We start from the raw sequence: 27,025 nt of genomic DNA, 5'->3' as shown, positions 1-27,025 counted from the left end.
ACTGGGCTCTGTGACCCCCCCCCAGACCGCCTGGGGACCCCTGAGGACACCAGTACCCAGCCTCACTATGGGGCATCAGTAGGTGTTTTGGGGACAGAAGTTTGCCGGCGGGGACAGCATGAGGCAGCCAGGGAAGGGCAGCGAAGTGTCCACTATGGTTGAGCACCAAGCAGGAGACAGCCTCGGCCTTCAGACTGAGAACGATCACTCGCCTTTGAGAGTCACCTCTGCTGTGCTGGGATGGGCTGGGGGGATCCCACTGCACCACGGGCCTTGGAAAAGGGACAGTGTTCATGACGGCAGGATGGCTGGATGGAAACCTTGTCCTGTCTCCTGCCCTGTCTATCAAGGGCTGGGCCCCGATGGCACTGGGAGGGGCAGGGGAAGCAGGCCACTTTCCCGCCAACCCCGGGCCCACTGCCAGACCCTCTCCTCACTGGGCCTGTGAACAATGGGGCAGTGTGAGGGTGCTTGGGAACAGTCAGGTCAGCCAGGCCCCCTGTGGGCCCACGCGAGGGGCCAGGACAGGAGCCAGCGGCCATGAGTCATCCAGTCCAGCGCCCAAGCCCGGGTTTCCCAGGCTGAAGAGGAACACGCTGCTCTCAGTTCCCCAACCCATAGGGTTGGCCTGCTCCTCCTTCCTTTCTTTTGCCCCTCTGTCCTCCTCTTCCTGCCTCCTGTCTCTCCCTCCCTCCCTCGGGGCCTGTCTGTCCCCCTGCCTCTGAGCCAGAGACCCAGGCCCCTGCACACTGCAGCCCCTTGGTGCTGCTCTGCAGGCCTGTGGGTGACCCCAGGAGGCAGCCAGTGAGAGGACATGACCCGGCCCAGACGTGGGATCTCCTGAGCCTAACCTAAACTTGCCAGAATAAAAAGTGGCCCAAAGAGAAAGACGATGCGATTAAAAAAAACCAACCAAACAAAAAAAACAACTCAGTAAAAATTAATCGACAGCATCAAAGAAGAAAAATGTTCGAAAACAGCCTAACAATATTAAGGGTAAAAGTACATGGATTAAAACTGAAGCAAGACCTCACCCTAAAATGCTAAAGTGAGTGGAAGGAGGAGTGTGTCGATGATAGCTGTCGAGGGTTCCGGCCTGTGGCAGGGGGGCAGGGGGCCAGGACCCACAGGACACATGGGGAAGCTGCTTCCTGGGTGGTCAGAGCCCTGGCCAGGGGAGCCCAGATTGGGGCCATATCTCATGACCCTGGGTCCTGGTTCCCTTTGCCGTGACCCAGGAGCCGTGACCAGGTGAAATGCCGTAGAGTACCCAGGAGCTGCGTGGGTTGAGGGAGGCCGCCGTGGCATGAAAGATACAAAAGAATGAGTAACGGAACAGATGCAGGGGCAGCCAAGGCCACTGACTGCTATAGGGGCCAAGGCCGGTGACCCTGGTGGCTTGCCCTGGAATGCCCTGGCAGGTGACGGCCAGTGTGGAGGGCTGGTACAGCTGCCCTGGCCTGGCACCACAGACAGCAGGTTTCCATGCAGTGTGCCTGTCGTGGCTGACCTCTGGCCTATACCTTGGCTCCTGCGAAGAACAGTGGGGCTGGCTCTCCCTGGCCACCTCCCCTACCCCCATCGCACCTCAGCACAAGCATCATGGCCTCAGTGTCCCCACTGTGTTCCCTTGTCACTTTGTTCTGATACTGGGATCTGGGCTGAGCTGGTGCCCTCCACCCTCAGAGGCTCTGGGACCCAACGCTGGGCCAAGTGCCGGTGGCAGCGTCCCCGAGAGCTGCCTCCTTTGGTCTTCAGTGTTCCCCTGGGGGGGGGTGAGAAAGCGAGATTCAGGGAGTGAAGTGACATGTACCAGGTCCCCAGTGCCAAGAAGAGAAGCTGGAACTGGAGCCCAGGCCTGAATGGTGCCCTGGCCTGGGTACTTAGCCTGGGTGACCAGCCTGGGGCAGGTCTGAGATACCATCCACACTCAGTGGGGTTTGTGGCCCTGACAAGTGAGTCTGGAATGGGCCCGCCTGTCCCTCCTGTCTCTCACCCCGACTCCAGGCCCTTTGCACAAGCTGTTCCTTATCCAAGACACTTTCCGTGTGCTGTCTTTGCTTGGCTGCTTCATTTGAAAGATTCCTCCCAGAACGGTGGCCGATGTGTCACCATATCTGGGCAGAATGGTTGTCACAAGGATGTGAGTCAGAGGTGACTGTCTGTGGGGTAGCTTGGATTCTGGGGGGAAGGTGCTGGCAGGTTGCAGTGCCCTGACTGCCGCCCTCTGCCCCAGTACCAGGAGAATCTGGGAGTCGGGGTAATGCTGTGTGCCACACAGACAGGCACCCATGGCTCCAGCCCAGCTCAGCCCAGCAGTAACAACATGCCATTCTCTGGCGTCAGTTTTGTCAGCTGCCTAGTGGGGTTCGGCCATGGCTCTGTGGGGACCCCCCCGTCTGTCAGGGACACTACACCATTCTCTGAATGTCTACACTGTCTGCCTCTTCAATTTGTTCGAGTCTCTGTCTGCACCGTCAGCGCTGAGTGCTGAGCCCAGCAGCTCCCGGGCCAGCCTGACTTACTGACGGGGAAACAGGCCCAGGTTCTGTTTTTTGGCCAGAGCTTGTTCTGGGGTGAGCACCAGACCCGCTGCCCCTGAGAGAACCAGCAGCAGTGAGCAGGGCCCAGGGTGGGGGCTTATGGCCGGCAGTCTCCTGACCACTCTCCATGGGCACTGGGGATAAGGTGAAATCAGGACAGGCCAGGAGGACAGGTTGGCATGCGCCTGTGTCCCCACCTGGTGTGCCCCACCCTGTGTGCCCTGACCCCGCCACAGAACCCGGAGCCCTCCTCCAGCTGCCCTCTGGGCTGGTGGGTTTTCTGCCCCGGTGGGAGCCAGAGTAGGCCCTGGGGCTTCTCCTGCCTCTCAGAGCCAGGCAGGAAATGGGTGAGGTGGCCCTGGGCTCTGGGTCACACAGGCAGTGTGGTCACTCAGCTGGCTGGGTGGCCGTGGCTGCAGTCCACTCAGCCTCAACTTCCTCATTGAGAGAGCAGAGGTTCACCCAGGCAGCTGGGGACTGAGTGGGCCCCGGAGTTAACATGCTGGCATTGGGAGACATTCCAAAGGGGGGTGTTTCCTGACCGTGCCCTCGGCCACCAGCTTGGCCCTCCTGTCGCACGAGGTGAGTGTAGTAGGCAGGAAAGAGCCCCGGCCTTCAGGACCCTCCTGCCTTGGCCTCAGCAGCTGGGGAGTCTGTCTCTTGGAGGGTCTGGTTGGTGGCGGCCTCTGTTCCAGAAGGGACCGCCCCTAGCCCCTGTCTAGCTGGGAGCCAGGCCTGGCATCCCACACCAGAGCTGCCATCTAGAGCCCAGCGTGTGCTGAGGGAACGAGTCACAGCGTGTGCGTGACAAGTGGTGAGCGCAGTGCCGCTGGGCAGGGGAGAGGCGGGCTGGCTGCATTTGGGGAAGTCCTGCTGTCTGAGGATTCCTGGTCTGGCTGGGGGTCAGTTGACCTCAGAGGCGACTGTCTGTCCCCTTCTGAATGTCTCGACCACGGTGCTTGGCAGCTTTGTGTCCAACCACATCCCCACGGAGGGCAGTGGCGGGGCAGCCCAGTCTGCCTGTGGCTCAGCCGCCGGGGGAGGGTACATGGTCCGGACCCCCCACCTGGTCAGCAGGTGAAGGCTGCTGGCCTTGCTTTGTGACCAAGGACACGGAGCCTGGGGGAGGTCATGTGCCTGGCTGAGGCCGCTCAGAGCGCGGCAGAGCTGGGCATCTGTCATGCAGCCAGAGGCCCCCCCACCCGGGGGATGGAGAAGTGGGGACGCTTGGTGTGAGATGAATGGTTTAATTGAGCAAATGAGCCCCATGAACTGGACCCAATCTGGCTAGTGGGGGCGTGGGGGAGACCCCATCTGTTCGTGCGGCAGGAGGTACCTGGGGTGTGCTGGGCACACTGCTTAGATGCACACACGGAGTGGAGCTGATGGGGAGGGCGGGGCAGGAGTCCGGCCGGAGATGCTGCGTGGGGGGCGCGTGAAAGAGGACGACATCTCCCCGGAGCTGTGAATCGTGGGGTCCAGCGCTGAGGCAGCGTGGTCTGGACCAGGGGCTGAGGAGGCAGGAGGGGAGCCAAGGAGACGGAAAGGATGGTGCCCCAGGCAGAGCAAACCACTGGGGCAGAGGCGTCTGTCGCCTCACCTCTGGGTGGGACTCATAGCACGGTGGGCCGGGAGTGCACCAGGGTCCAGACCCACAGGGGAGCTTCGGGAGAAGACTCTCTCTTCCCAACACGACTGCAATGATGGTGTTGCCAATAGAAACCTGGTGACCAGGTGCCCCTGCCCACCCACCATGCCAGCTGGTCCTCGGGACAACCCCACATAGCAGCTGTCAGCCCCACTCTTCAGATAAGGAGACGGAGGCTCAGAGTGGGCCACAAGGTTAGGAGGAGGGGACTGAGCGAGGCCTGTCCCCGAGAAGGCCTGAACTCTGACTTGTGCTCTGCGCTGTTAAGATCTGTTAAGATCACTTGGGTAGGGCAGCATCTCGTGGTGCAGATGTGGAGTAAGGCCTCTCTCGGGGGTGGCACCCTGTGCCCCGTGCAGAGCCTCCATCCTTGGGGTGCCCAAACTGGCTGCGGTGTGGGGCAGTGAGCCTCTTCAGGCCAGGAGGGCGGGGCTGGCGAGAGGCGGGTTGCATCGGTGGGTGAGGGGCCAGGAACGCGGGGGTGGAAGGGCCCCCACGTCAGCACTCTGGAGAGTTTTCTCAAGCAATCAAAAGGTGGAAACTTGTCAGTGTTACAATGAACTGAAGTGTGAATCCTGAACCGCTGCTGCTGGTTTGTGGTTTGAGGCAGGAGAGGCTTAGGCAAGTAACATCGCCAACCTGCTCGTCCCCAGGCCCACCCACCCCTCATCATAGCCTGCCGTGGACCTTGTCCCTGCAGATAGGGTCCCTCGGCCTGGAGCCCCTGCCCAGCCATCTCCCTCCTGGGGAGCCCACCCTGTCCAGGGCTTGGCACCAGGCATGGTCCTTACTGAGGCCCCAGCTCTGCTCCAATCCTTGAGGTACTGCCCCGCTCGGGAACTTTTGTGGGAGGCAGAGACCCCAGGCCTGGGAGAGGAAGGCCCCGGGATGCTGTGTGGCCAGCAGGGCATCGGGGTGTATGGGCATTGTGAGTCGTCTCCGGGATCCCAGGATAGAAACCCCACTCCTCCTCCATTTCAGCCATCATCCTTGGAAGCCCAGGGCCCGTTCAGGCAGCCACGCATGTGGGCCTCTTTCTGCACTGCCCCTGATTCTCTTTGGCCTTAGACACAGGACTGGCCAGGCTGCCTCCACCTCCGTTCTTGGCAGCTTTGAGAAGCCCGTGGGTGCCTCCTAGAGCCCAGTGCTGTCTTCTGGGGTCGGAGACGGGGGCCGTTCCAACGCAGAGGCCCTGGGGCATGGCTGGGCCTTGGCTGCTGTCCGCTGCCCGTCACTTCTTGATGAGGGAGGGTCAGATAGCCTGTAAGTCCCAATTGTTTACTCTGGCTCTGAGCGACGGTCTAGGCGTATGCTGGTTACAGCCACGTCAGGGGTTTGGCCACGTGCGGACATGACACTCAACCCATTTGTTCATACACTGGTTTGTCTCGGCCTTGCTGTGGGCCAGTCACCGTTCTGGGCCTAAGGGGGCTGCTGGGGAAATACTCGGACATGTGGTGACACTCTGGTGGGCAGGGCTGTGCCATTGACGTGGAGATTTCAGGGGAGAAGTCGTGAGCCAGGCCTGAGGGAGGGTGTGGACATCCAGGGAGGACAACTCAGATTTGCCCCATCCAGCTGAGTGCCCACTGGGCGCTGCCCCCAGAACCGCCTGTCCCTGCACAGCATGTCCAGGATTTCAGATCACCTGGGAGTGAAAGCCTGCAGTCGCCAGAGAAAGGACTTGGGCGAGTCCCCAAGTCCCTGGGTGTAATAGTTTCCCACGGCTGCCAAAACAAAGTACCACATGCTGGGGCTTAAAACAACAGAATTCAGAGTCCTGGAGGCCAGAAAATCAGGCGGCTCTAGGGGAGAGGGAGAGTCCGCCCTTCCTTCGCTCTTCCAGCCTCTGCTGTACTGAGAGGAAAATGGGGGGTCGTGGCCGAGGAGCTGGTGGGCGCTGCCTTGGGCTGCTGTGGTGGGCCCAGGCCCTGTGGAGGCCGGAACGTCTTATTTTGAGAGCTTGAGGCTTTCTCCAGAGGGGGTGCCAGCCACCCGTACCTGGGCCTAGAATCCTGCCTCGGTCTGGCAGTCCTTCCTTTGCGCCTTCAATGCTTGAGCTGCCCCTGGAGGTGACAGGTGGGGCACCCGGCTGGGTACGGGTGCATCTCTGGGTACCTATGGGAAAGCTGCGCTGGGGTACCCAGGGACGTGGTTCCAGTCCCCACGCCTTCGTTACCTGACCTTGGCACAGCCGGTGCCCTCCTGTCTGCACCTCAGTGTCTCATGGCCAGTGCAGGGCGGACAGCACCAGTACTGCTGCACGGGGCATTGGCCTCGCTCCTGAGCAGGCTGTGGACCGGCAGCCCGGAGTGAAATCTCTCCCTCCCTCTTTTTTCAGGCTGACCATTGGCCCCTCCCCGGCCCTGCTAGCTGGTTCCCACCTACCCTGGTAAGTGCCCTGCAGTCCTGCAGGCTGGGGTGGGCCCCTGCCACTGGGGGCAGGGGGTGGAGCTGCAACTTGGGACGGGTGGAGTGGAAGACCAGAGCTGCTGAGTGTGGGGACCCCAGCCACAGCCTAGCCCCCCGTGTCTCCCTGCTTGGATGCTGGTGTGGGGTCGTTGCCGTGGTTATTGCCAGCAGAGCGTAAAAGGTCATGGAGCTGCCATGATTGGGGTGCGGGGAGAGGAGGCTGAGTGTCCTGTTTCCAGGAGTATGAATGGCAGTGTTGTTTGTTTGCTGCACGGGTGAAGCTGCCTCGGGAGATGGCAGGGCACGTGGAGAGGAGGTGCCTGTAGGGCAGCACAGCAGCCCAGGACTCCTGACCTCAGCCTTCGCAGGAAAACTAGGTCTGACCCCCACAGGGACCCGTGTTCCTCTGCTCTGCACTGTGACTCCTGCTGCGGCATCCCTGGGCCAGGGCCCTCTGCCCACGTCCACCTGTGCTGCATTTCTGTGCCTGAGGCCCTTGGGGGGCAAGGGCAGGGGGAGGCTCTGATGTCTGCTTGACCTCAGGCCTCACCCATCCTTCCATCTGTCCAGTGAGGGCTGGGACGGCCCCGGGATGGCCGGTGGCTTCTGGTTCTTACCTTGGCAGGTTCTTATCCCCACACCTGCACCCCAACCTACCCTGGTCTTGGCCATCTAGTCGCGCCCCTGGATTCCTCCCCACCTTGGGACATTGCTCACCCCAAGCTCCTGCTCTTCCTTTGACTCCCTCCCACCACCCCTGTCCCAGCAATCTCCCCCTCGGTCAAACCTGGCACCTGCTCTGGTCCCCATAGCTCCTTGAGGCCCCCACCGTGTCCCAGAACTGCCCCTCTGGCTTCTCCTGGCTGGTCCATGGTCTGAGGGCTTCTCACCTGGTATTTTACCTGAATGCTCAGCACCCATTTCACAGATGAAGAAACTAAGGCCCAGAGAGGCTAAGTCAGTAGCTTGAGACCACACAGCTGGCAAAAGATGGAGGGGGGCTGGGTGCCCAGCTGTGTCTCGCTCGGGGGGGGGGGGGGCCTCTACCCACCCTGGGCAGGCTGCAAAGAGGAAGGAGAAGGGGACGAGGCCCCACTTAACCCTCGCCTTGCCACCATCTGTCTGTCTTGTCATGGCCAGCTTTCTGCTGAAGGCACGTTCCGCCCTCAGCCACCTGAGGATGCCGAGGCTGGCACAGGAGGCCAGGGTGGATACCCCCACGCTGAGGGGCGAACAGACGCAATAGCCTCAGCTCCTCACCTTCCAGGATGTCTCTGGCCCTGAGCTGGCCCCCAGCCTGGGAGCCGCTCTCCTCCAGTGCCCTGACACGCAGGTATATGGGACGGCTAGGTGCTGCACAGCTGGTTGTGGGGGCTGTGCCCTAGGAAACCTGTGGACCATAGGAGACCTTTGTAACTCCCAGGGGCCCTGTGGCCCATCATCCTCAAACCCTGCCGCGGGCGTAGCCCCAGAGCGCTCCTTCTTCTGGGAGGGGTAGGACCTTGAGACCGGAGCTCGGCGAGGATGGGCAGGGGATGTGGGGTCTCAGCAGCAACAGGCCAGGGCTTGTATCCCTGTCCCCCAGCTCCCTGACTGTGGACCTGGGCAGGGGAGGGTGCTGGGCGTGGTGGGCAGAGCAGCGCAGGCCTGGCAGGGCTGCATTCTGAGGGGCTGGGAGTGATGGGAACGTGTTTTGCCCACAGGTCATAAGTGCTTTCCAGCAAGCCTGGTGTTCACAGAGGCTGTGCCAGGCATGGGCGAGGGGGAGGGAGGGTGGGAGGGAAATGCCTGCGCCCAGGCCTAGGACCAGTGTCATGGTCCCTTGGTGTCCAAAGGCAGAGAGGTGACCATGTTGAAACCCGAAAGGTTCCTGGTGCAAGAGGCGCAGCCCCTCTGTGTGGCCTCAGATAGCAGAGCAGGGTGGTAGCGTTTGCACTGGTGAAAGCAGCACAGTGGGAGGTAGTGAGCTCCCCATGTGGGTGTAAGCGCTGGCTTCTAGCTGGGTGGGTGTCTCTGGGCCAAGCAGGTTGTGCCTCAGTCTGTGGGCTGTGAGGGGCTTCAGTGTTTTGCTGGGGAGAAGCCAAGTGTGTAGAGGTGGCTGTGGGGAATCGGCGGGGAGCTTCCTCCCCGGGGACACAGCTGGCGTCGCCGAGGGCCTTGGAGAGCTCGGGCCTCTGACCACAGAGCGAGTGGTTAAAACCTAGTGGGCCGAACAGAACAGCGCGGGTGGGCGCAGCCCTGGGCCTCAGGACTCACAGGGCGGAAGAGAGGAAGTGCCGGCTACTGGGGCTGCCCAGGGACCAGCAACAGGAAGTCCCCGGTGGGGAGGAAGCCCTGGTGGCCACAGGCCCCAGAAGCAGCAGGCGGCTGTCAGCAGGAGGGAGCACTTTGGGCAGCCCCCGGGCACCAGGCCTCACCAGCCTGGGAATGCAGGCCACGGCCCCGCCCCGTGGCCCCTGAGCCACATGGATGCCTTGGGCCCCAGGATGCCTGCCCCCAACCTGTCACCAAGCAGGAGAGACATGTGCTGGATTAGTGCCATCAGGTCAGTGAGGTGGCCCTGGGACTGGTGGCTGGGGAGGTGGTGCCAGCCTGTGCCCTCTGAACCACTTGAGGAGGCCCCATGTGGGAGACAGGGCCCCCATCGGGGTCGCGGAGGGGACCCACAGGACCCCGGGCACACAGCTGGGGTGGGGGCCCAGGCTGGGGTGAGCCTTCCCCCACACACCCTCCGGGGGTGGCCTTGACATTTGGGTCCATACAGTGTGTGTGAGTGAGTGTTGTGAGTGATGGTGTGAGTGTGAATGTGAGTGTGAGTGTGAGTGTAAATGGGAGTGTGAGTGTGACTGGGAGCGTGTGTGTGAATGTGAGTGTGAGTACACGCACTGAGGGCCAGACAGAGCTGCCGGGGGCCGGAGGTGCTGGGGGGCCTGGCCCAGAGCTGAGAAACCCTGGGGGACCTGCCGGCGGGGGGGCTCTCCTTGAGAAGCCCGCTGGGGCAGAGCTCCCGGTGGCATGGCTGGTCACCAGCCTTCATAGATTTTTGGTTTTGTTTCTTTTATGGAGAAAGATTCTGGGAAGAGGAAGGAAGAAGGGAAACTGAAAGGGGAGAACAAATGGGCTGGGTGAGAGGCACTGGGGTCCCTCCTCCTCCCTGCCCTGCAGCTGTCACCCCACTGCCACCTAGTGCCACCTATGTGCCAGGCTGGAGAGTGGGTGCGCTGGGCAGGGGGTGAGCGCCCCACCATTTACTGGCTATGTAACTTGAGGTGAGTTACTCCGCTTTTCTGGCTCTCTGTGTCTTCATCAGTGACGTGGGGGTGATGCTGGTTCACAGCTCAGGGGTGTTGGGATGGTGACATGAAGTGGTTCCTGAGAAGCACGGAGCCTGGCCCGTGGTGAGTGCCCAGTGTGCTTGGTACTCACAGCCCTGAGCCTCTTGTGGCCTCATGTCCTAGTCTGTAAAGTGGGACTAAAGCACCGAGCCTGTGGGATGTGAGGCGCCGCCAGGTAGAACTTGGCCCTGGGCCTGGCCAGGGCTGGGGGGGTGGCAGTCATGTGACCGATGCCCAAACTGCCTGCCCAGGGCTCTGGGGGCCACCAAGAAGGGTCCTGTTAGCCCCTGGAGGCTGTGTGTGTGTACATGTAAGCGAGTGAATGTGTGCATACATGTGAGTGCAAATGGGCCCGTGAGAGTGGATGAGTGGGTGTGTACACGTGTGTGAATGAGGTGTGAATACGTGTGTGTGCATGTATGAGTGTCTGAGTGTGAGTGGGTAAGTATGAGTGCATGTGTGCCTTTGTATGAGTGTGAGGGTGTCAGTGGGCACGTGTGTGGACAACGACTGTGTGTGAGGGTGTGAATAAGTACGTTGGGGGCCTGGCCCATCCCAGCCCCACCTCACCCTGTGGCTCCCACAAACAGGCCGGCCTGGTCAGCACTGACAGGATCCCCTGACACTGGCCACACGAGGTGCCAGCTCCCTCACTGCAGCCAGGGCCACGTCTGCAGGTGTCAGACAGCCTGCAGGAGCGCAGCCCCCAGGCCCCACACCTCCCAGGCTCCACTCTCATGCACAGCTCACGCCTGTGCACCCGTGGGCACACCGACGGACACACATAGAACCCACATTCAAACTGTACAGCTCCCACATATGCTATCTGTGCACACCATCCGTGCCACTGGCCCCGAGGGCAGCCCCCACAGCTCACATGTGGGCCTGAGCAGGCAATGACGCCCTCCTCTTGGGCACACAGCCCCACGGCGGGTGGGGGCCACAGAGCCTACACTTCGTGGGACCAAGCGGTTCCCACCTACCTGCCCCGCCCCACCCCTGCACCTAAATGCATAGACCAGTCTCAACTTTGACAGAAAGTGGGGGATGAGCATAGGAGCAGAGACCCAGAGTGTCCCCAAGGTGCCACCTTCCCTAATGCACACCCACTTGCTGGAAGGGCTCATGGAGGCCAGCAGCCACCATGCCTGCCCCTCGACACTGACCTGTGTGTCTCCAGAACCCTGCTCCAGGTAGCCCTTCAAACTTCAGGGAACACAGCGCCTCACAGCACAGCAAGCCTGGAAAATGAGTGCTGACTCTGCAGGATGCTCTCTGGGTGGCCTCAGTCCCCTGAGGAAATGGACCTGTCACTGTGCTAATGGGTGTCTGGGCACTCTGAGGAGTGGACTCTCCATGCCCACTTTGAACTGGAGAAGTGGAGGCTAGGTGGAGGATGGGCCTGGCAGGATTTGAACTCAGGTCTCCATCACGTCCCTGATAGCTCCCACCAGAGTGACTCAGCGGGTACCACTCACAGCACAGTAAGCGGGCCCCAATGGGGTGTCTGCCCTTGCGGAGAAGGGCACTGAGGCTTCCTGCGCTGAGCTGGTAGGAAGGCCTGTGGGGGCCCCTGGGGAGAATGGAGTTTAACCATAGGTCACTGGGGCTGGGGTGACGCTGTGGGCATCGAGGGAGACAGCAGGAGGCCAGGCAGGCCAGGAGTGTGGGTGTGTCTTGGGGACTCCCCTTAACTTTCGTGGGCACCAATGGAGCTGGAAGCCGTGAGCCGAAAGTCCCCGAAAGCTATGTGGTCACCATGGCCTGTCATCACCCTCACCCTCAGCCATTACTTCCCCTTTTCTGCTCCAGCCTGGCCTGGCACTGGGCTTCTGGTCAGGTGCCAGGCAACCCAGCTCATGCACTGGTACAGGGCAGGACCAGTGGTGGCCAGAGGGTGCTGGAGTCAGGCTGTCTTCCCTTTGGACAGCCTGTCCTCTGGAGAGGGGCTGCGCCATTCCTAGGGGAGGTGAGGGTGGAGCACAGCCTGGCACTGTCACGACCCACCCTCCCCACCCAAGGTCAGTCAGTGGCCACCTAGGAGCCCTCGTCCTGCCATGGAGGGATGGCGGCCATTTGAAAATGAGGCCCTCCCAGGCCTGAACCTGCCTGGCCATTGAGCTGAACAGGAGTGGGGCTGTGGGCTGCTCCAGGTGTGGAGCCACGTGCGGGGGGCTCTGTCTGTCCTCACAGCAGCTGTCCCCATCCCACACACATGCCAGGTCTCCTTACAGATAGGGGAGGAGGCGATACCCCAGGGTGGGGGCTCGGTTTTGGCTTCCTGTGCCTTCCACACAACTGCAGTCCCCACCACGGAGCAGGGTCATCATTCTATACCTCCTTTGGTGCTCCCTGGGTACCCCGTTTCTTCTGGGCCTGTGCTGGTGGGGGACAGTGACAACCTAGTGTGGTCAGTGTTTGGAGGGGCTGTGCTAGCTCTGTGCAGGGTCATAGGACCCCCTAGAAGTCAGGGAAGACTGCCTGGAAGAGGGTACACTTGAGCTCATTCCTTTCATTTTTGGATTGTTCTTTGCTAGTATATAGAAATACGACTGATTTTTGTGTATTGACCTTGTAATCTGCCACCTAGCTGAGCCTGTTTATTAGTTCTAATCATTTTTTAATGGATTCCTTGGAATTTTCTGTATACACAATCATCTAATCTGTGAAGTGTAACTTCGTCTTTTCCAATCTGGATACCTTTTCTTTTTTCTTATACAGTGTTGAATAGCAGTGGTGAGAGCAGATGTCCTGGCCTTGTCCCTGACCTTCAGGCAAAGCCTACCGTCTCTCACCACTGAGTGGTGTGGGCTCTAGGATTTTACCAGGTTGAGGAAGTTTTCTCTTGTTCCTAGTCTGGAGAGTGGTGTTCTTATCATGAAGACTTGTTGAATTTTGGCAAGTGATTTCTTTCTGAGATGATCATGTGGTTTTTATCCTTTATTCGATTGATCTGATGTATCATGTGCATTGAATTTTGAATGTTAAGCCAAACTTTCATGCCTGGGATGGCTCCCACTTGACATGGTGTACAACCAGCTTGCTAAATTCATAAGGGATAGTGGTCTGTAATCTTCTTTTTTGCGATGTCTTTGGTTTTGGTATGGGGTAACGCTAGCCTCGTGGAATGAGTTCCTTCCTCTTCTGTTTTTGGAAAAGTTTATGAAGGATTGGTGCTCATTTGAGCCAGCGCTTGGGCTGGCTTAGTTCACGTGAAGCCACACGCAGTGGAAACTGCACAGAGGCCTGGAGGAGGGTGCCTGGCAGCTTTGGGTAATGGGAGTCAAGGGTCTGGCACAGGAGGTGGAGAGCAGGAGAAGAGCTGTGAGAAAGGCAGGATCTGAAGGCCCAGGTCGTCTTGAGGAGGACCTGCAGACGTGTGTTGGAGAATGTGCTGAGTAGAGGGAGATGGCGGGAAGACGAGTTAGGGGAGAGAAGTGAAGCAATGGTGGGGGCTGCGCAGAGGTGATGGAGAGACGGCTGGGTGCAGGAGGAGGCTGCCCTGGACGCTGCCGGAAGAGGGACTGGCAGGGGCACTGAAAACAGGCTCAGAGGCAGGAGGGAGCCTTGCTGTGGGAGGCAGCAGTGAGTGGTGAAGGTGGCTTGCAGTGGGAGCCCCCCTACAGCCAGAGCAAGTCCCAGGTGGAGGCCAGGACAGCAGAGAGGGGAGCCCAGTATGGACAGCGAGGTGGGAGGGAGCAGGGCCCAAGCTGTGAGAGCTACCTTCTGCAGCAGGTGGCCCGCCTGGGTGGCAACCTGCATGCAGGTGGGGTGGAGGAGTCAGAATGCTTGGGAGGCGAGCAAGGGCTTTCACCAGCCTTTGGCCAGCCTGGGGGTCTCCTGGGAGAGGAGCCCACGTTTGCCCAAGCTGGTGGGGGGCTACCGAGGACCAGATCCCTGACTCCTGCAGGGAATCCGAGGGTGGAGGCCCATGCCATCAGGTAGGTGAAGCAGCCTGCCCATGAGGGGGCAGGAGGTACTATAGACCTGCCTGGGGCCTGCATACATGCCAGCCTGTGGGGCACTCAGCTGCTGGACCTGCTTCAGCCCCACCCCAGCTGTTGGAGGCAGGGCGGCCATCACCCCACTTAAGAAGTATAGACAGATATCCAGGGAGGAGAAGCCCCTTTCCCAAGGGCGCTCGCCTGTCCAGTGCACCTGGAACCTGGGCCTTCCAGCACACTGGCACTGGCAGTACTGGGGCTGGGAAACTGCTGCCTCGTTTGCATCGGTGGCTTTTTAATTCTGGACTGCACTTTAGACGTTTGCTGCGCGCCCCCCAGGCCATTCTCAGTGGAGTTGATGGGGAAACTGAGGCCCGGCCGGGTGGCCCCACAGGGTGATGGGCAGAGGGACGGTGCTCCTCACCTGCCCCCGGGCCAGCCCCACCCCCTACGGGAGAGGGGGCGGTGCGGGGGGGAGGGACTCCTCACCTGCTCTTGGGCCCCGCCCGCGGGGGCGGAGCCAGCTGCGTGGGGCTGGGGGCGCGGTGGCATGGCAGGCACCGGGCTCCGGCCGCGTGGCTGCGGCCGGCGGCAGATGGATGCCGGGGGCGAGGCGGCGGGAGGGCCCAGCCCGGGGCCGTGTCGGTGTGTGCAGGGCAGGCGGACCGTCCTCCGGAAGCCGGCTGTGCCCGCCGCGTGGACGCCGTGAGTACGGAGCCCCGGCCGACCCTGAGCTCCGGACCGGCCTGCGCTTCCTGCGAGAACAAAGGCGGGCGTGGGCCAGCCCCAGGCTAGCGGGTCTGGGGGCTCCGGGCTGGGGCTCGGGCCTATCTATACGCCAGTACCTCCCTGTGGGTGGCCATGGGTGGCCATGGGCGCGGGCCCTCTCCTCCTTTCCCACGGGGTGGGGGGCCACCGTGCGGCCCGGCCTCCCAGGGATGGGTGTCCCGCGCCTTTGTTTCTAGCTTCTGCTGTTGGTGGGTTCCTGGCTGGAGGGGTTGGCTTTGTGTGCAGATGGAGGCGCAGGCGGCAGCCGGAGTGACCGAGGCAGGGCCAGGGGCCAGGCAGGGGCCCGTTGGAGGAGCAGCCTGGGCCCCTGGTGGCGGGGAACTTTGGATGGAGGGTGCTCTTTTGCTAAGAGCAGAATGGTTGTCATTCTGTGTGCTTCTGGGCATGGGGCCGTAGTGGCAGGAGTCCCAGCAGGACTGGACCTCCGGGTCTCTCGCTAGCTGCTCCACTACCGGTTCCACTACTGACCACACACCTCCAATGGGCTGGGGCCTCAGGAGGAACCAGGCCCTGGGTGGGGTGGGGGCAGGCACACACATAACAGTGCAGGGTTGGGGGGCGCTGTTGAGATGGGCCAGGAATGGGGGGACAGCCTAAATGTGACTGGGCATTGAGATTCCTCACAGAAGAGGAGACTCTGAAGCTGGGTCTTGAAGGATGAGTAGGAGTTCTCCATGTGAGGGGAGGCCAGAAGTGTGAAATAGCTTGGCAGGTTTCAGGGAGAGCAGCTGGAGCATGAGTAAGAAAGAGGCTGGAGAGGGGCAGGCCTGACGCTGGCACCCAGAATGTAGGGTCCTGTAGGGCTGGGTTATCCCTAAGGTGGTCAGCGTCTCTGGTGACTGCACTGTGATTCCTGCCCAAGTGATGCCCCAGGCTGATGGGGAGACAGGGTGGATACCATCCAACCCACCAAACGGTCATGGTGGCCACTGCTGATGAGGCTGCATGTGAGGCTGCGTCTGCTCTGTCCTCTCATTTGACAGCCCCAGCAACAGGCTTAGGGATGCCCCATAGGCCAGGCTGGGTTGTCTGACCCGGGAGCTAGGGGCTCTTGGCCACCTGCTTTCCTGCTTCCTGGTCGCAGGGCCTTAAGAAAGGGATGGACAGAAATCAGCTAAGGGCAGGCAGGAGTGGAGGATGAGGTGTCTGGGAGCTGTGTCTCCCCCTCCCTGCTGAGGGGCCTGCCCCAGCCCCTGTACGCTTTAACTCCCTCCTTCCAGCTGTGACCTGGGTTATCTTCTCCCAGAAGCCCTCCCTGACTTCCTATCTAGGGTAGGCCCCATTCTAGGCTCATCTGGCACTCGGACTTGGGGTGGTTATGGCCTAAGGTCTGACTTACCTGGGTCAGTGGTTTCCTAAGTTCATTTACTGCCGTAGCCGAGCCCCCATGGGGCCTTGAGCTCAGTAGGTGTGTGCGGAATGGACCAGTGACAATGAAGGGACACACTGGCTCTCAGGGTCCCTGGGGGTCGGGTATGTGGCCGAATGTACCAAGGGCTGCCCAAGTGGACCGGGTGGCCCTTTCTCCCTGAGGTCCCACCTGGAAGCCTGGGGTCTTCGGAAAAGGGGCTTTCTGACCCCGTACTGCCTTGAATCTTCATGCTGTGTCCAGTGTCTTGGCAGTGTCCCTCTTGCATGTCCCCAGCTAAGACATCTTCTGTCCCCCCCACTGAGACATTTCCCCTTTTATTGCAGCTTCATGGCAGCTGAGGAGATGCACTGGCCGGTCCCCATGAAGGCCATTGGTGCCCAGAACCTGCTCACTATGCCTGGGGGTGTGGTCAAGGCTGGCTACCTGCACAAGAAGGGCGGCACCCAGCTGCAGATGCTCAAATGTGAGTCCCCTGTGGCAGGGAGCATGGTGGGAAGACATGGGGACAGGGCTGAGTCCTGGTCATCCTGTCCTGCTGGACTCCTTGGACAAGCACCCAGCCTCTCTGGGCCTCTGGCTCCTTACATGGTGGGTCCTCCTCAGTTTCCCGCCACCCCCCGGGGGACCTGAGGTCAGCTTCCTCAGCCCGTTCACAAGCTCTCTGAGCTTCTTTGCCCCTCTCCCCCGCTCGCTGTGCCAGCCCGTGGTGGAGGGAACTTCCCGGCAGCTCCACAACCTCCAGCTCTGGCCCTGGCTCTGCCCCTCCTCACAGTCCTGTCCCTGGGGGCCTGTGATAGCTCCGCACAGCCCCCCAAATCTCCCCCTGCCCTGGGGCCGGCCAGCATGCCCATGAATTTGTTCACATATGACCCTGCAGTGGACTCCCGGGGAGGGGTCAGCATGCCAGCCCAGCTCCCTACCCTTCCGTTCAGTGGGGTTCAGTTGCCCAGGGCCTCTGGGAGAGTGTCCAGAGTGGTGTCGGCTCCGCGGCCCGTGTGGTTCACCGCCCGCCCTCTCCTGCCGCCCGCAGGGCCCCTGCGCTTCGTCATCATCCACAAACGATGCATCTACTACTTCAAGAGCAGCACATCTGCCTCCCCACAGGGCGCCTTCTCGCTGAGTGGCTACAACCGGTGAGTGCCCGCCTGCCGCTGACCTGGCCCCCACCATCTGCTGCTCCTCTCAGCACCCCCAAGAGCTCTGGCTGCACCTGCCCCTTGTTCCCGCCCCGACTCCCGAGATGGCTTACGTGCCCACCCCCTGGGACCCTGCCCGCCTCGGCCACTTCCTCTCGGTCTCTGTGATGCCTCACCCCTTCCTCACAGTCTACCTTCAGCTTTTGCTGAGAGTCTGGGGGTGAGGCTGGGGCTTCCTGCTGCTCCTCAGCAGGTCTCAAGTGTTGGGACAGTCTGATCTCCAGAGTCCCCACATAGCCACTGCCCAGTGACTTCTGTGTCCCTCCTCCCTCCCAGGCTGGTCTCAGGCCACGCTGGCTCCAGGGTCCTCCCAGGCTGGGGCCAGCTTCGTGCTTCACACGTGCTGTGGGTTGGGTTCATCTGGTAAGGGGCCACGAGCCTGCCCTCGAGGGGCTCTGGTGCTAATGGGCGGGCGAGCGCTGGGCCAGATGGGTGGGATGGGGTGGGATGGCGTGTGCTGGTGTGTTCGGCCCCACGCAGGTCTGCCCCGTAGCCTCGGGGGCGTGCAGAGCAGGTGAAGTGGGCTCCTGGGTTTGGCCCTTGGTGTGGCACCACCAGATCCCTGCATCCTACGGCATTAGTCCATGCCTGGCCCCTCCTGTGATGAACTGAGGGGCCCATGGTGTCACTGGTGGAACTGGGACTCTTGGGGAGTGGCTCTAGGCCTTGGCTCACACCCCGGCCACAAGCTGAGGGGGGAGCGTTGCCCAAGCACCCAGCCCAATGACAGGCCCCCAGGCCGGCCGAGCACTGCCGAGGACAGGAGGTGGCTGCCAAGGCACTGGTAGATCAGAGCTCTGGGGTTCCTTGGGGAGGGACATTTCTTTTCCCTAAACTCACCACACTCGGCCTGCTGGGGGTACAGACTTCTCTCGGGATAGTCCAGTCCCTCTAATGGGCCACATGGGCACACCTGCCCGAGGTGCCCAGCCTGGCAGCCACCACCCCCGGCCACGGTAGACTTTGTGATCTCTGTGCAAACCCCACATCCTGGCTGGGGGAGCGACCACAGTGAGTCATTTCCTTGAAATGCTCTCCAGGACGCTGCCGGACAGTGCGGGCAGCTGGAGCCTGACACGGCCCCATCGCGGTCCTACCTGCAGGCCAGGGGCCAGGCGGGGCCTGAGCTGGGAGGGGGCAGCCATGTAAAGGGGCATCCGTGGGCAGCGAGGGTGACACTCCTTATCTTGGAGCTCCGCATGCTGCTGCCTCAGGATGCCCTCCGGGACCCCAGCACCCTGTCTGCTCACCGCCCACCCTTGCCTGCGTGCCTCTCTTTGCCCCACCATCCAAATCTGCTCATATCCTGCGGGCATTGCACTGGATGCCAAGACCTGTCCAGGGGCAGGCCAGTCCCTATGGGCATGGCCCAGGTGACCACTGGCACTGTGTCCTCAGGGTGATGCGGGCTGCCGAGGAGACAACGTCCAACAACGTCTTCCCCTTCAAGATCGTCCACATCAGCAAGAAGCACCGCACGTGGTTCTTCTCAGCCTCCTCTGAGGACGAGCGCAAGGTGACCGGGGTGGGGGGGCCGCTGGACCCAGGGCCCTGTCGCCCCATCAGCTCAGGCAAGGAGCTGACAGGGCCTCTGCTTGGGCTCCGAGGATGTGGCTGGGGCATGGGCAGGTGTGCCCCTCAGTGTCCCATCCTCATGCCCAGGTCCCAGCACCACACTCAGAAATTGCCGTCTCGGAGCAAGCCCTGAATGGGCTGAGGGGGCCGCAGTCCCAAGAGGGCCACCAGGCGGTTGCTACAGACCAGTGGGGCAGGGAATGGAGGAGGGGCAAGGGTAGGGCTGTGCCCTGGGCAGTACCATGCTCACTACGGCCCTGGGTGACCCACAGAGCTGGATGGTCTTGCTGCGCAAAGAGATCGGCCACCTCCATGAGAAGAAGGAGCTGTCTCTGGATGCCAGGTGGGCCTGTGGGGGTGCCGGGCGGGTGGTGTTACTAGGGGCCCTGGGCTTGACGCATGTGCCCACCTCCCAGCCCTCAGGGGCTTGGCCCAGAGTCCTTTCCTTGAAAGCTCTTCTGGAGGTGCCAGCCGGGTATGGTCAGGGTATGGGCTGGTGCGTATGCTTCCGAGTGTGTAAGCGTGTGTAGGTGTGCACTTGTGTGTATAAGAGTATGTGTGTGTGTCCCTTGCATTGGCCTCAGCTCTGAGCTTTGATCCCCTACCCGCCCCCCGCGTGTCCAGCCTGGCTCGCTTGGCAGTGAGAGCAGAGTGAGTCCCCAGGGTCTCGGCGAGCTCACTGTGACATGGCCCAGCCAGTGGCAGGGGCGTTCTGGGCAGGAACACAAAGCACCCACGGCCGTCCCGTAGGTCTGCCTGACCCCAGAGCTCCTGGCCCTCTCCCGGCTGGTCCCTGCGGTGGGCTCGGCCTACAGTTGACTGAGCTCCCTGGGGCAGGAGCAGCTGCGCACACGGGCCTTGAGGCCTGGAGCATCTGGCCAGTCAGGCGGCCACACTTGTGGGTCTTGGGGAAGGAGGCACCACAGCTTCCAGTCCCCGCGTTGGTCCTCGTAACCTCAGTGGAGCGTGTCGGTGTGTCTCCAGGTGTCTACATGTTTGTCTGTCCTCGTCTTGTATTTGTGTCTAGGTCTGTGTGTGTGCATATCTCTGTGTGTCCTTGTGTGTATTTGTGCACATGTCCACACCTATGGTTCCGAATGTCTGCATGCACGTGCCTGTGTCTGTCTGCGTGTCCGTGTGTGTGTATGTGTGTCCCGATGTGTGAGTGCAAAGGGGCTCCCCCGCGGTGCTCACTGTCCTACCCCACGCCTCAGTGACTCCAGCTCGGACACGGACAGCTTCTATGGTGCAGTCGAGCGGCCAGTGGACATCAGCCTGTCTCCATATCCCATAATCAACGAAGGTGAGGCAGGGCTGGGGTGCCCCGCCCATGTCCTCTCCACACCTGGCTCCAGGGGTGACACGACTGGCCTCCTGTGGGGCTGCTGCCCAGGGGAGCCGATTTGGCTGTCCTGCCTCATCTACCCTGCGGCTCCCCCGGCAGCCTGTCTGCCTGCCCTGTCGTCACCCCGGCCTCCCTGACTCAGCTGTGCTCTGAGGCCCCACCCTGTACCCCGGCCACCCTGGTCTGATCCCTCATCTGCCCACAGACTATGACGACGAAGACGACTCGTACCTGGAGCCTGACTCCCCCGAGCCTGGGAAGCCTGAGGGTAGGTGGCTGGCTGGTGGGTCTGGGGCGCTGTGGGGCACAGAGCAGGGGCTGGGCCCTGGGCAGAGCTCCTGCCAGGCTGGGTGTGCCGGCCTGGGCACTGCTCTGGGCGGCCTCAGGCCTGACCTGCTCCACCCTGAGTCTGGGTTTCCCTGCTGATTGTCAAGAGGAGCAGAGCAGAGAGGCGTGCACTCACTCGGGCCGCTCTGCTCTCTGCTTCTGTGGGTGGGGTGGGGCACGCTTGGGGTGCTGAGCTGGTCCTGGGCCAGAGTGAGAAGGAGGAGTGGACGCATCCACAGCAGGTCCACTCCCTGTGGCTGACAGCTCTGTGGGGCTCTGTAGGCCAGACGGCCACTCACGGCCCCACTCCAACACCACTTCCCAAAGCACATGGCCTAGCAAGGGACACAGGCATGTACCAGGCATCACATACGTGTGTCACAGGGAAGAACAGGGCTGGGTGGGGCAGGGCTATGCCTCTGTTTTGCTGGTGACCCATGTCCCCCTGCCCCTGCCATCTAGCCCATCACTCACTGTCCCTTCCACCCTCCGTCAGACCATGCCCCCACCCTGGGCGCCTGTCATTTGGTTGATTACGTTATCCCTGGAGACTTGGGACAGTCCTTCCACCCACTGGCCGCCCTCCTCCTTGCCTCCTCTCCAATGTCCTTGTGCTCTGACACTCCAGCCCCCACCCCCGTATCCTCCTCTCAGCTCCGCTTTCCTGGGCTCCAGCCCCTTCCCTCCTCCCGGCTCCCTCCCGCTGGGGCCCCAACTCGCACAGGCCTTCAGCCCCCCACACCAGGATGTGCGGGCCACGGGCCTCTACTCCCCCTTTCAGCACAGAGCCCACATCTCCCCATCGGCCCCTCACTCACAGGCTCTACCCTCTCCTCTCTCTGGCCTTGTCACCCCAGCCCTGGTGACATCTCCATCGTTCCACCCCTTAACTGCCGCCCAATGTGGCTGGAGGTGAGCACAGGGGAGCCTCACTTCTCGGTCCCAGCGATGAGCCTCCAGGGACCCAGTGCTCCTGCAAGCCTGCCTGCAAAGTCCTGACCCCCCACCCCAGTCAGGCTTTCCCCAAAGCATCTCTTCTTGGGGTTCCCCGGGAGTGCACTTGGCCTGCTGCCCCCTCTCTGCTCCTCACCTGCCTCACTCAGCTCCAGGTGCCTTGCCTTCTGGGTCCCCCCCCCCACCTCACTGGCAGTTGCATGCCAGCCCCTCGGTGTCCATCCACATGATTGAGGGCTACGCCAGGGCTCAGGCCTCGCGCACTCCTATTCTGTCACTCCTGGGCCACAGCCAGTGTCACCGAGGCGCTGTTGACTCCATTGACGTCTCCAGCGAGGACCTTTCCTCTGAACTTCACACTTGTGCCCCAACTGCCCAGTTGACGTCCCCTGGACGTCTCGCAGCATCTGCGACTTGTCGTCTTCTTTGCAGCCTGTTTCTGCCCACTCTCCTCACCTCTAGTAGTTGGGAAATCCAGCCTCCAGCTGAGGCCAAATCCTAGATGTGCTCCTTGCATCTTCTCTCTCTCACCCCTCCCCACCCCCCAGAACGTGATGGCTCCTGATATGACATCTAGGTTTTAGGAAGCTGGCTCAGGCTGCCTTGTGCAGGATGGATGGGGCGGGCCAGGTGGCGTGGGTTGGGCTGGGATCCCAGGAGGAAAGTGGCCTCAGCAATGCTGCGCATGGGGGCTGGAGGGCGGCCAGGCCTGGGCTGGAGGCTGCGAGGGGCGCCCTGGCCATCCCTTATGTGCAGAGGTGGTGCTGGTCCAGCCTCCAGCAGGTGACACTTGCTTACCGACTGGATCGCTTTGCTCTGCAGACACCCTGATCCACCCGCCGGCCTATCCTCCGCCTCCTGTGCCAACACCCAGGAAGCCAGCTTTGTCCGATGTACTCCGTGCCCACTCCTTCACCTCCAAGGGCCCAGGCCCTCTGCTTCCACCCCCGCCCCCTAAACGCAGCCTGCCCACCGATGCTGGCCTGACTCCCGAGGACTCCAAGAGGGACCTGCTGGGCCTGAGGTGGGCTGAGCCCGGCCCCAGAGCACCTGCCACCTCCCGGAGGATGAGCGACCCCCCGCTGAGCAGCCTGCCCACCTTGCCTAACCTCCGGAAACCCTCTTGCTTTCATGAGAGCACCAGCCCCAGCCCAGAGCCCCGGATCCCCGGCCATGGGTCCAGCTCTGCCTCCAGCTCTGCCAACATGGCCACTGCCACCTCCAGGAACTGTGATAAACTCAAGTCCTTCCACCTGTCCCCCCGGGGGCTGCCCACGCCTGCGCCCCCACCTGTACCAGCCAACAAGCCCAAGTTACTGAAGATGGGTGAAGAGGCCTCTCCAAGGGACATGGCCAGGCCTGCACTCTTTGTGCCCACTGTGGCCCCCAGGCCTCCTGCCTTGAAGCTGCCTATGCCGGAGGCCATAGCCCGACCTGCGGTCCTGCCCAGGCCAGAGAAGCCGCCCCTCCCCCACCTCCAGTGAGTCTGCGTGGTGCTGGGGCCACTGGGACCCCTCCCCAAGCTGGCCAGTTCTCCCACCAGTGCCCTGGCCTCCCTACCCTGGCACTCAGGCCACAATGGGTGCCGGGCCACATGGCACGGGCAGGAAGGCTCTGCCTAGGCTGAGCTGAGCAGCTGCTTCTGTTCCTGACCCAGGGATCCAGAGGATGCCCATCCTTGCCCTTGATGGACGTCCAGCCCAGTGGGTGGGGGTCTGGAGCCCATAGCTGCTTCGGAGCAGTGGGCAAGGAGGAGCTTTGGGGACACATGGCTTGCAGAGCCCCTGCTGTGGCAAGGGGGGTCTTGCAGGGCTGACTGCCTGCCCCGGCCTGCCGAGTGGGGTGGCACTCGGGCTGTGACCTTCCTGACCCTGTCAGAGGCTCAGGCTGCCTTTGTGTCCTTCCTGATTGGGAACTGGCCAGAGTCGGGAGCTTGGCGGTGACCCCTCAGGCTTGCACGAAACCTTTTCTGCTTTATTGCTGGGCAGTGCTAGGAGACCAGTGTGCCCACCGCTTCACCCACCGCGTCATCCGTACCGACAGCCCGTTGTCAGAGATGTCTGGGAGCCACGGGCGGGGGGCAGGGGAGGCTTCGAGCGGCTGCGCTGTTTCACAAAGGGCCACAGCAGTGCAGACTGAGTCATTTTACCGAGCCCCGGATACGGGCTGGGGTACAGCAGGGCGGCGTGTACTGGGGCTGATTGTCTCCAGCCCAGCAGCCCGTCCCAGTGTGGCCTCCTCTAACCCTCTCGAGGCCCTGGAGGCTTGGGAGCCCCTGGTTACACGTGTGGACCATGTCCCTTGGGCTCGGCCCGTTCACAGCCATTCGTAGTCTGTGGCTCTGGAAGGGGTGTGACTTGGCTGAGAGGGCACAAAGTTGGTCAGTGGCAAAGTTGGGGCCAAGGCCCCCCCAGCCTGGGGACTTGTCCCATAGCATCCAGGGCCCTTGTTCATAGTGTGATGACAGCAGAGCTCAGGCCACTGGGACCCCCCTGGCCAGGGTCAGTGTCAGCCCTGACCCCAACTCAGGCTTGCAGTCCCGAGTGATTTCTGCCACCCAGGGTGGCCGGCATGGTCCCCTCTCTTGGCTCTGTGGTCATGGCCTTTGACAGTCGCTGGGGCTGTGGCAGCCAGACCCCAGGGGTTCCAGGGCTGAGCGTGGTGCGGTCACGTAGAGGGCGCATGGGGGCAGCCCCCTGCCATAACTTTCTTCTTGCCCCCACCCAGGCGATCGCCCCCTGATGGCCAGAGTTTCAGGAGCTTCTCCTTTGAAAAGCCCCATCTCCCCTCGCAGGCTGACAGTGGGCAGGCGGATTCTGACGAGGACTACGAGAAGGCAAGGCCGAGTGGGGAGCCCGGGTCCCAGCGTGGGTGGGCGGCGTCAGGGCGGCTGTAGGCCCGTGTGGCCCCTCGCTGGCTGTCTCAAGCCAGGAACCCCCAGGACCCTGGAGTTGAGGGGGACGGAAAATGGTGCAAAGCCTGGGCTCTCGGCCGAGGCTGGCAGGCAGGGGGATGGTGGGGGCATGCTGGTCACGAGCAGCACTCTGTCCTTGACCCTGACCACCACTGGCCTTTCCAGGTGCCACTGCCCAGCTCGGTCTTTATCAACACCACGGAATCCTATGAAGTGGAGAGGTCAGTGTGAAGCCCTTCTTTCCCCAAAGCCTTGTTTTTACAGACACGAGGTACCCTGTCTCCCCGCTGGCCCCTTGTCTTTCTGCTCTTCGGTTCCTCTCACTCACCTTGGTGCTGGGCAGTTGCTGGCACGAGTACACAGCCAAGCACCTGCAGAAACCCAGAGAACAATAGATGCCATCAGCTCAGTCCCCCGCCAGCATCCCTCTGGGCATGGCCCGCACGGCACCCACTGCCCTCGACACCTGAGCTGCAGGATAGCGAGAGGACAGAAGCCACTTTGGGGAGTGGGCCTGGGGGGGTCCCTGAGACCGGTCTGAAGGTTATTTACCTGTTGACTTTTTTAGGCTGTTCAAAGCCACAACCCCACGGGGAGAGCCCCAGGATGGACTTTACTGCATCCGGAACTCCTCCACGAAGTCTGGGAAGGTAGGTGCCAAGGAGGGTACCCTGGCAGCGTCCCTGCCCAGCAAAGGCCCCTGGGGATGGCTGCATTGTGCAGAGTCTGCTGGCTCTCCACATACCAGGCTGACAGGCGAACATAGGACTTCACAGTTTATAGATCACTTTCCCATGTAGCCTCTTATCTGGCATCTAAACCCAGTGCCATCCTTGGCGTCTCTGCCTGTCAGCCCCCTTCCCATCTATTCTCAGGAACTAAATGCCATCTGTAGACTGGGCCAGTGGTGGCCCCCCCTCCCCAGCACTGGCATAAGACAGGAAGGAAGGGCTGAGGCCCCAGGCCTCTGAGGGGGTGGGGGTTCCTGCACTTTGAAGGGGAGGCTGCTGGGGGTGGTGGGAGTGCCGGCCTTGCCTCTGCCTCTTCAGCAGTGATGTGTGACTTCACTGAGCCTCAGTTTCCCCATGTGTATCAGAGATGGTCCTAGGGTAGAGCAGGCTCTAGGTACTGTTAACTCAAGTCTCATCAGAGGCCATCTGAGGGCAGGAACCCTGGGGCAAGGCACTGCCCTTCACGACCCTGCTGTCCATGTGCAGGGTAACCCTTCCCCAAGTCCCCCCCGAGGGCCCCAGGGCCCAGCCTCGATGCTGCTGCTGCCCCCTCAGTCCCCGTGGCCCAGCTCTCCCGAGGTCCATGCTGCTCTCAGCCTGCACTCCACTGCTGCCTGCTTTTCTCCCTGCAGGTTTTGGTCGTGTGGGACGAAACCTCCAACAAAGTAAGGAACTACCGCATCTTTGAGAAGGTGAGTAGGCTGTGCCACCTGAGGGCCCTGGGAGGGAGGGGGACCCTGGCCTGGGGCATGGAAGGGAGCAGAACAGCCTCCCCATAGAGCAGTGGACGGACTGAGGCCGGCACCTCTGGATACCACCACTCCCCCCTCCCCTCACCCACTGCCCCAACCTCCCCCCCTCTCCTCGCCTAGGTGTGTCCTCAACTGACCTTTGAGGGGGTGGGGTGATAAGCCCTGGACCCTGGGCTTATTTACATCCCCTGGGCAGAGTGGGGGGAGTAAGGTCGGAACTGGGAGGCAGGCGCAGAGGGAACATGGGGCAGCAGAAGCAGGCCCATCGTTATGCCGACCGCCCCATTTTTCAGAGAGAGGCAGACTGGCTCTGTCCCCCTGACCTTGTCCCCCTCCCCCCACCCAGGACTCTAAATTCTACCTGGAGGGCGAGGTCCTGTTTGTGAGTGTGGGCAGCCTGGTGGAATACTACCACACCCACGCACTGCCCGGCCACCAGAGCCTGCTGCTGCAGCACCCCTACGGCTACGCCGGGCCCAGGTGACACCGGCACCTCATGCTACTGGGCAGAGGCGACTACGGGGCCAGCACGCCAGGCTGCACAGATGAGACTGGCATTCATGGGAGGCGGAGCAGGAGTACGTGCTCTGCTCTGACCTAAGACCTCCCGACACACACCTTGTGGCGTCTGCCAGGCCAGGCCCTGCACAGCAGGCTGGGTCCTTGGAGCTAGGCCAGTCCCCAGGCTCCCGAGGACTGGGGGGGCTCTCCTATCCCACCCCACCCACCCTGTCACACTTCCCAGGAGCCTGGGATCCTAGGACCAAGCCCCACCTGGGCTTCGTGGACAGGAATTCTGGTTCTCCCGCCTTCTCCCTGCCCAGCACACACCCGCTCTGTACTGGGCTGGGAGCTGGGCAGGGCATTTGGGGATGGGGCAGGGGCTGGCCCCAGAACCCCGCCAGGAACGCTAAGGCACAGGCTCCAGGAGGGGCCTTTGCTGCACAATAAAGCACAGATGACTTTTGCCTTGGTGGCCGGGCTTCATTGGGAAGGAGGGGTGACTGGCCTTACTGAGTACCCACATGGACATCAAGTGGTGACTGCAGCAGCTCAGCGCACAGGAACCCTAAGAAGTGGTCTCCCTGTCTCCTAGGGCGCAGGTTGCTAAAGGACTTGCCCCGGGTGCAAGCTAGTACTAGAACAGGATGCAGACTCGAGTCATGTGGGCTCAGAGCCCACATCCCA

General features: G+C 61.8%; 1 protein-coding gene across 5 annotated transcripts in view; it reads left to right on the top strand.

Annotated features, from left to right (window-relative positions):
* SH3BP2 (SH3 domain binding protein 2) overlaps positions 1 to 26,806 on the top strand; it is a 33,878-nt gene extending 7,072 nt beyond the window's left edge. Inside the window, exons 1-14 of one of the 5 annotated variants that reach the window (XM_033106660.1) lie at positions 6,064 to 6,270; positions 6,533 to 6,583; positions 16,367 to 16,506; positions 17,074 to 17,176; positions 18,638 to 18,755; positions 19,087 to 19,157; positions 20,029 to 20,117; positions 20,365 to 20,427; positions 22,263 to 22,920; positions 24,168 to 24,276; positions 24,520 to 24,575; positions 24,923 to 25,004; positions 25,718 to 25,777; positions 26,184 to 26,321. In XM_033106660.1, the coding sequence (XP_032962551.1) occupies positions 16,371 to 16,506; positions 17,074 to 17,176; positions 18,638 to 18,755; positions 19,087 to 19,157; positions 20,029 to 20,117; positions 20,365 to 20,427; positions 22,263 to 22,920; positions 24,168 to 24,276; positions 24,520 to 24,575; positions 24,923 to 25,004; positions 25,718 to 25,777; positions 26,184 to 26,321 (1,683 nt within the window). In that variant the 5' untranslated portion in view covers positions 6,064 to 6,270; positions 6,533 to 6,583; positions 16,367 to 16,370. Of the gene's footprint in view, positions 1 to 6,063; positions 6,271 to 6,532; positions 6,584 to 8,957; positions 9,149 to 16,366; positions 16,507 to 17,073; positions 17,177 to 18,637; positions 18,756 to 19,086; positions 19,158 to 20,028; positions 20,118 to 20,364; positions 20,428 to 22,262; positions 22,921 to 24,167; positions 24,277 to 24,519; positions 24,576 to 24,922; positions 25,005 to 25,717; positions 25,778 to 26,183 lie in introns of those variants that run through there. The other 4 variants (XM_033106657.1, XM_033106659.1, XM_033106658.1 and 1 more) reach the window with 4 other exon arrangements.
* The last annotated feature ends 219 nt before the right edge of the window (positions 26,807 to 27,025 follow it).

The sequence above is a fragment of the Rhinolophus ferrumequinum genome, chromosome 5 (genome assembly GCF_004115265.2).
Source record: "Rhinolophus ferrumequinum isolate MPI-CBG mRhiFer1 chromosome 5, mRhiFer1_v1.p, whole genome shotgun sequence".
NCBI lineage: Eukaryota > Metazoa > Chordata > Mammalia > Chiroptera > Rhinolophidae > Rhinolophus > Rhinolophus ferrumequinum.
The sequence above is the reverse complement of the archived record's forward strand: the minus strand, read 5'-3'. Positions and strand labels throughout refer to the sequence as shown.